An 8,547-nucleotide genomic window follows, 5' to 3' on the forward strand; every position below is an offset into this window, starting at 1 on the left:
TTCAGCTACATTCTTCTATGATCATTGTTTTAGGGTTTCAGTTCAGTTTGACGCTAATCAAATTTCTCATTTACATGTGCCTAACCCTTGATCAACGCTAACACTGTTCAAAATACTCCAATGGCTGATGCCTCCTACGTCATTTGTTCTTCGTCACCACCTGGTACCTTTTCATTCCTCATTATTGCTTATTTTTGTTCTGATTTTGTTGTTAACTTGTTTGTCATTTACGTTGATCATTCCGCTTCTCGTTGAAATGGAAAAATAACAAAAGAAATTCACTGATCATAATGAGTTTTCCATGCACATGAAATTTTGTACCAAACTATGCAAGCTGTGTACGGATTAAAGCTGATTGTAGTGAAAATAACGCAAACAAATCTCATTCATGATCTTCGATAGTGGGACTGCTTATGAGTGTTCTTGTAGGAATTAAAAAGCATTTGTGGAAGTTGTCACTTCTGATTGTAAGTGTAGAGAATATTATAGATAAAAGTATCTTAGCCTGATGATTATGTTGTTATGTTTATAATTAGGAGGTAAATTCAAAGATGCTGATGAAGATGCTCAGTTTCAAGAAACTGAACTCGTCAATGACACCTTAGTGCTCAATAGCCCCTTCACTGAACCCCAACTGGAAAATCTCAATCTGAACACTGAGCTTGTGGAGGATTCTGACCCTTCGGAGAATGTGGAAAGTGGTCCAAAATGCGAGAATGGACAAGAAGTTGTGCTTGATAGCGAAGATGACGAAATGGACAATGGAAGGACAGCATCAGCTGTGAGAGGGTTGGCTGATGATGGAACCAGTCCAGCTGCAAGAATTCCTTCAATGCACTTCCAGAAGAGACCTGTAAGGCCACCTTTCAAACAAGCAGATTCAAATGGCACTGCTTTTAGTAAAGCTGCTATTGGTATGTTTTTGTTATGAACAACATAAGAATGAGTTCAACGTTTCTTTTTTATATGTAAAGTTCTTCCTATTAAATGTCAAAGTTATTGTTGATAATGGTATACTGAAGTAAAGAACAAACACCACATGCTTGCAGGGGAGAAAGGAATTTCAGTTGATACCAAGATGTTAAATAACATTAACTCACCAGAGCCTGGGGATTCAACCCAAGCTGCTCTTGGGTTTGTGGATGAGTACTTGTCATCTAGTGATATGGACTTGCTTCAAGAAATTTATCACATAAAACCCACTAGAGAGAAATCACTTCATGTCCTGAGTGCAAGAGGATCACTAAGTTTGGCTAGAAAAATTAAAAGTCAAACCCAGAATAGAGAAAAAGAACCCTTCAGATGGGATGGCGGTGATCAAGATGACAAAGGAGCTGGTATCTTGTGTAGAAAGGTTAACACAGCTTCAAATATTGGAAGTGAAAACCAGAAAGAAGGTGGACATCTTCAGAGCCAAGGAATACGGTGTGCAGGTGTTAGATGTGATGATGAGATTGAGAACATGGTCCAAAGACATGGAATTGAAACAAAAAATGAAAGGAACTCTCTCAAGGAGTTGGATGTTCAGTCAAGTTTAATGAGAGAGAACGAGACTCCTTATTCCAGTGTGATACATACAGAAGACATGTTTGGTATTGGTTTAGATACTCAAATAGCTGCTGAAGCTATGGAGGCATTAGCATTTATGCCCACAACTGGCTGCCATTTCCATGATGCTCACCAACCTGAGAAAGTACCTGATGGCTCTTTGAGTGATTTGATAGAGAATAAAGGTCACTTGAAAAACTTGTTGCATAAACAGAATTCTGGTTTACAGTCCATAACAAAGAAATCAAAGAAGAGAAAGCACACTGAGAATCAGGAGCCAAATACTGTGTTGGTGGAAACACGAAAAATGATGAAAAGCAAGTCAACTATTAAGGGACAGTCTGAAAATAATACCACTTCACCAATACACAGTGAACTTGTCTCGATTGAAGAGGTTTGCTCAACAGGAGAGTATACTAGTTTTCAACCAGCCACCACAGAATCCAAAAATAAGAACAAGAGCAGAAGGCCAAGAAAGAAAAATCAATCAATCCATCATACAAAGAGGAACAATAATGTCAAGGCGGATGACACTATTAGGTGCAAGAGGAAGGGGGCTGATATAGAGGCTGATCCATTGAAGTTGGGAATTAGGACAAAACGTCTCAATTCACCTACCAATTTGTCTGGGAAGACTGGGAAAAACAGCCTGAATCACCAGGTTGAAGTTAGTCCACAGCTATCTGGATCCAGCAGTTTTTTAATAAATGATTCTCCTTCTTGGCTTTATCCTAAAAGAGCAAGGGGGAAAAGAAAGAAGGCTAATGTGCAAGACAATCTTGATGCACCTACTATTTTGTGCATTGATGGAAATGAAAGCAATGTCTGGTCCACTAACAGTATAGAACGCCAAAATGATGAGGATAAGTCATGCGTTGACAATAGCAGATGCTTGTCACAGGGGAATTCTGTTCAACCTGGTTCAGCTGACGATACCATGAAATTTGAAAGCTCACTTGATAAGCGATCCTCGTTGGCACGTGTTGAAATATCAGCTAATAAGAGCAGTGCACAATCCAGTCCAGAAATTCCAACAACAGTCTCCTCCAGTAAAGACTTAATAATGTCAAATAACAAACGCACATGCGATGAGCAGCACAACAAGCCATGCAACAAACGCCTTCGAAAGTCTCCCCTTCTGAAGGAGCTTATTAGATTAGGAGTTTCTCTGTTGATTTATGCTTGTCACGGATGTGAAATATAACCAGTTCCTAGTGGTGATTGTTTCATCTTTCTCTGACAGGTCGTGGCAAGGCTCAATATATCTACTGCATCAAGCTCAATGGATGCCACACATTTCATAGCAGACAAATTTATACGCACAAAGAATATGTTGGAAATTATGGCTCTTGGTAAATTAGTGGTGACACACTTATGGCTTGAGAGCTGTGGGCAAGCAAACTGTTTTATTGATGAGAAAAATTACATTCTGAGGGATGTGAAAAAAGAAAAGGAGATAGGCTTTAGCATGCCTGTGTCTCTGGCTCAAGCAAGACAAACACCACTCCTGAAGGTATTGATGCAAATGTTCCTGTGCTCAAATTTTTGTGTACTCATCACTTTCTGCCTTAAAATGTGGTTGTAATGTTGCATGCCTCCACAGGGTAAAAGAGTCTACATCACACCTCAAGTTAAACCTGATAAGAAAGTGGTTGCAACCTTGGTCACAGCTGTTCAAGGCCAGGTATGCATATTCACCTTTGTTTAATGCTCTAGAACTGCAGCACACTTGTGGTTCCAATATTTGTTTGGTGTTTTCTACTAATTTAATGGGTTATGCTTCTTTCTGAGTATAATTTGATAAATTGGTTCACTTGTAAAATGTCTCAACTCTTTAGGTAGTTGATGAAAGTCAGGTATGTGCAGAGAAGGATGATAAATTCTTAGATGATCTGTTGATTCTTTCTTGTGAAGAGGACTATGCAATATGCCACCATTTCCTTAGTAGAGGTATTGGCTCCTTCCGTTCCTTGATGAGGCAGTTATGATTTATCGAATTTTCATTCATTCGTCCTATGGAATTACTTCAACTTGCAGGAACTGCTGTCTACAGTTCAGAGCTTCTTCTGAATGGCATTATTATCCAGAAATTGGAACCTGAGAGGTATGATAAAATTTGGAAGTCATTCTTCCTCAACTTCAACCTTATTCCCTCTTTTTCCCCTGGTTTTCTTATTTTACATAACCTCAAGCATATACTTAAGGGGGAAAACAATTTCTTTCCCAATATTTAGTGATGATGCATCATCTCAACAGCTCCTGCAACATTCTAACATTAATTTTTGAACTTTGACAGACATCAACTCTTTGTGAATCAAGCTACAAGAAAAAGGCCAGGTATGTCTAATCGATTTGGGAAGGTATATTACAGAAGGCATTCGAGATCCATATCTGCATCATAGTTGATAATTGAGACAGTGCTATTATGTTCCAAAGTAAGACTCACATTAACCAATGGACATGTTCTTTTGTTGGGTACTAACGCTTATTCTGTCTCTCCATTTTGGGCATGTTCTACTTAGAGAATCCAACTGATGACAGACAAAGCATAGCTGCATCCTGCATGCATAGGTTAAGGTTAGTGTAGGGGAGGGACAATGTAAGTTTGCTGAGGCAATAGTGTACAATGATTCTAACAAATTGGCCTATCCTATTCCTACGTAAATAAAGTATATGTATTTTCTTTTGGTGGTTATGTGTCGATGTCGTTGAAGAGGTGAAAAAGAGAGTTAAAACAAACCGTAGGGGATTCATTCACCACAGAACAAATATTAGAAGTTGCTTGCTTCCTGCTGTGGCTTTTGTCATTAATGCCTCAACCAAGCTGCGGACTTTCTTCAATTTTTTTTTTATAAAGGCGGTATAATTAATCTGGAAATGAGAAAGATTTAGTTTTGGGCTTGTGCTAACCGATACTCTGCATAATACTTTAGATTTTTAATGGTGAAAAGTTTTTTCTTCCTCAACTTTGAATATATTGGCAATTCAAAAACTTTGCTTGACTCGTTTTTTATTTTGTTTGATCTTTTTCTTCGTAAGTAAAATTCATTGATATATATCAATGAGATTTAATTTCTTTTCTATGTCTAAATAGACTATACCAAGGCTATGTTTGGTTGTATAGGATATAGGGTGAAATGTTTGTTTGGTGTAAAAATAGCTAAGTATATGTTTGATAGGTGTAAAAAAAGGGTAAACATTTGTGTAAAGTTACACATCATGAAACATTGCTTTTTTTTTTATTATTATTATTATTTTTGGGTATGACAAATTTTAGAACTAAGTAGCTACTAGCTATCAGTTAATTATGTAATTGTTATATTTCATTCTAGTGATTGGGGTTTCCACTTTCCAGCCGTCCATGGAAAAAAAAAAAGGAAAAGAAACAAGTTTGAAAAACAATTGAATATTTAAGCTTTATTTTTTTCATAAATATGTTGAAGTACTTCTTTCGGTCCAACAATACTATTCAAGTATCAAACTGCATCATACAGCAAGATCCCAAAAGAGAGGCGCACGAAAAATCTGAATTTTATTGTTGTTGTTTCTTGTTTAGGAAGTGGCCCAACCCAAGAATGATGTTCCATCACACTCATCTCTTTGCATGTATCTCAACCGTCACTATCGTTTATAAACCCCATGAGATTTCATTCCCCACGAAGATATATATATATATAGATAACATAGCATGCACTTTTTTGTATTATACACATAGCATGCACTTATATATATGTATAATATGTGTGCTTGTGAGCAAAAACTAAATGAATGAAAAAAGGTGCCTACTAGATGTTGATTTGAGCTAGCTTGGTTGGTCCAATTGGACTTGGTAGCAATTTTATTTACCTTTTGGTGAATGATGAATGCAGCTTCCATATTCCAATATTGGGTCGATGGCTCTAGTTGCTCTTTTTGCTTCAAAGTTGAAAGCAATGGCCCTTTTAATTTGCAGTTTACTCAATACTCACTCACTCACTGTCCTTTTTAGTTTTTATATCATTTATATATATCCCTTGTTATCATGTGGCCACGAGACTCGATAAATATCCAATCTCATTCTTCCATCCCTCACCACCAAAAAGGTAAGCGTCCTTTACACAACCATTTGACAATCTTTATATTTGACTTGATAGTGAAATTAAAATAAAGTGAAAAGGAGCTGTCACCTATCTTTAGTTTTAGTGTGATTGATTTTGATTAGGGTCTTCTTCCACTTATTCATCTTATAGACAAATTATTAATATTATTGACTAAGGAAATATACAATTAAACTTAACGGATAACGAATGTTCTTTGTTTGATTGTTCAATTAATCAATTCGTGACACAATGACATTTCTAATTTAAATCTAGGATGCATGCATCTTTGACCATACGAGGAATTTGCTTTCGACATATGTAGACAATTATTACAAATCTCACATGTTAGGAAATTTACTATTCATACTATATATTCACACACCTAATGAGCCTATGAGCAGTGTAGATTCCAAAATCTAAAAAGATAAAGCGGGAAAAAAACATTCTTGTTAGTGGAAGTAATTTACTTTTTGTATATAAAAATAATATAATATTGTCGCTTATGGTATTTTAATAAAAGATTACTACAAATGAAAATTAACTAACATGCAAGAAAGATTACGACCCAAAAACAACATTAATAAGAAACCAAATTGAGGCCAATGACTATTAAAGGCATTATTCATTGCATGAAGTTGTGTCATATAATTGTCAAAAGCAAAACTAGATTGTGGAGAGAATAAAATAAAATAAGTGGCCTGGATTGGTGCCGTTGTTATGGGAACAGTAAAATGGATAACAATTACCTTAAAAATTAATTACTAAATCATTTAAAACTATAGAATATATATCAAAATATATACCTTGAATATGAATTAGGAAAAATTTAATTTTAATATACTGATTAAAATATTTTATAAAATTCTTTAATTATATTTATTTTTTAGATAATCAATTACAACAATAAATATAAAATATAATTATTTATAATTTTGATAGTATTTGATTTGGAGATTGGAGATATTTAATAAATATAAAGTTCAATTTAAAAATACAAAATAATGCTAAAAGCTTTATTATCTTACAATAAACCAACTCAAAAAGCACTATGATTAATCAGAGGAAAAAAAGAGAGTAAGTAAATAAACTAGGGTAAAAGAAATTTGAATGGTGTGTTCGTTGTCTTGATTTGGCACTTGGTAGAGAGAGGAAGATGGCAACATCCATCAACCATTTGCGCTGTCTTGGCGGGACAGTCTGGCGTACTTATCTTTGTACCTCGTTTTTCTCGCTTACTACCATTCTACCCTTTTCTGTTTATTTACTTCCCTACCCTCCTCTTTATTTATTCTCCAATTTTATTTTAGTTTATTTAAATACAATAAGCAACCACATTCACACATTTATAATTTCATTCACATTGCTTGCAGCTATGCCTATAAGTAAGTGTTTATGGATGGGGTGAAATTGGATTTGATGTGATTTAAATTTGGTTTAAAATATATAATAGGTCTATTTATTAGATTTGAATTCAGCTTTAGACTTGATGAAACCTACATATTTTCCTTTAGATTTCGATTATATTGGATAAAAATCAGGTGAAAATTGGGTCATTAATATTACCTTCTTAAGCTAACATGTGAAAATATTCAAATTTTTAATACTCCAACTATTATTTGACATGATAAAATTCACTTAAAAAAATATAACATGAGAAAGTTTAGGGGACCAGCAATTCTATTGAATTTTGGCCAGCATATAACCAGCAGGGAAATGTGAGCCATTAGATGAAATCTCACACCAATCTCACACCATCAAATCATCATTGATGGCTAGTTGATGGCTAACAATCACAAAAGTTGCTAGCCCCCTAGCATTGCTCATATAACAATAACTAACTCTTCTCTAAAATTAAAGTATAATCACAATCAATACTAGTATTATCTAATAACACCAAATATTTAAAGGCCAATTCTCCCATGCCTTTAACTTTGGTGTGGAAATTACCGAAGTTACTTTTTATAGTAAGTTTTAAATATTAAAAAATTGTTTACTTTTATATTTTTTAATTTAAATATTAATTTTTATCTCTTTTTAGTAAGTTAGGCAAGTGTATATAGGCACTATAGCATACATCATATTTAAATCAATACAAATAATACAATGTTATGCATTCGTCTAAAGTTTTATGCATTTTAAACATAAAACATTAATTTATAGTCTTATAATGACTAATGACACAAAATATTAAAGTTTATAATACTTAAATTTCACATAAGAATAGCCATCGTCCATCACTAATAACACAAAATATTAATTATGTATGATGACCGGACTACCGGATTGAATTTGGATGATCCAAACTGTAGTCCAGATTCGACATAAAATAATGATCGGATCTATTTTTAAGACCCTTATTCAATCTTAAATTCAGTAAAATCATATCAAATTAGTCCCTATCAAATTTGGAGCCCGACCGAAGTTTCAAATCGGATCGAATCATTAACAGCCTGGCTATAAGTTATTAGAACGCCATTTTTATCACATTGTGGAGTTGTGGAGTATGTACTAACACTGCATTGTTTACTTTCATAATAAGGTAAAATGCACGCAAAGCCATGTGTTTTGATGGGTAAGGTATAGTTTATTTTATGTTTTCTTTTTTAAAATTTTCTTATATAGTCCTGTACTATTTAAGTGAATATTAGAATTGTTGAATTCAACGACTAATAAATTGTAATAGCTGAAGAAGCTAACTATGATCAGCAAGGCAATGATGGGACAATGGACATTCTTTAATTTTTCACCGATTCTGTTTGGTCTTTTCTTCACCTTTCTCAGAAATTTTTTTTTTTAAGATTGAAGAGAATTTAAGAATGTCAGATAATAACGGCTGAATTGACACCAATTCCGTTTTCATAAGTAGAAGGAGTTGTGTAAAGAATAAATAATAAAAAATATTTTATATATAGTAAAAACA

At 34.1% G+C, this 8,547-nt stretch overlaps 1 protein-coding gene across 1 annotated transcript; it reads left to right on the forward strand.

Annotated features, from left to right (window-relative positions):
- Positions 1 to 4: 4 nt before the first annotated feature.
- Positions 5 to 4,282, forward strand: LOC110272938 (uncharacterized). The gene is made up of 8 exons (XM_021125695.2): positions 5 to 163; positions 537 to 914; positions 1,050 to 2,710; positions 2,792 to 3,061; positions 3,152 to 3,232; positions 3,387 to 3,498; positions 3,586 to 3,652; positions 3,845 to 4,282. The coding sequence occupies exons 1-8, from the start codon at positions 121 to 123 to the stop codon at positions 3,948 to 3,950; spliced, it is 2,718 nt and encodes a 905-aa protein (XP_020981354.1). The 5' UTR covers positions 5 to 120; the 3' UTR covers positions 3,951 to 4,282.
- Positions 4,283 to 8,547: the final 4,265 nt, after the last annotated feature.

This window comes from Arachis duranensis, chromosome 6 (genome assembly GCF_000817695.3).
Source record: "Arachis duranensis cultivar V14167 chromosome 6, aradu.V14167.gnm2.J7QH, whole genome shotgun sequence".
NCBI classification, from domain to species: Eukaryota; Viridiplantae; Streptophyta; class Magnoliopsida; order Fabales; family Fabaceae; genus Arachis; species Arachis duranensis.

What these genes read in the sequence shown, in the direction of transcription:
- LOC110272938 (XM_021125695.2), top strand. Translation starts at nt 121, where the DNA reads ATGGCTGATGCCTCCTACGTCATTTGTTCTTCGTCACCACCTG. An exon ending in AGGAGCTTATTAGATTAGGA is followed by an intron (nt 2,711 to 2,791) that starts GTTTCTCTGTTG and finishes TTTCTCTGACAG; the next exon opens with GTCGTGGCAAGGCTCAATAT. An exon ending in TCACAGCTGTTCAAGGCCAG is followed by an intron (nt 3,233 to 3,386) that starts GTATGCATATTC and finishes TCAACTCTTTAG; the next exon opens with GTAGTTGATGAAAGTCAGGT.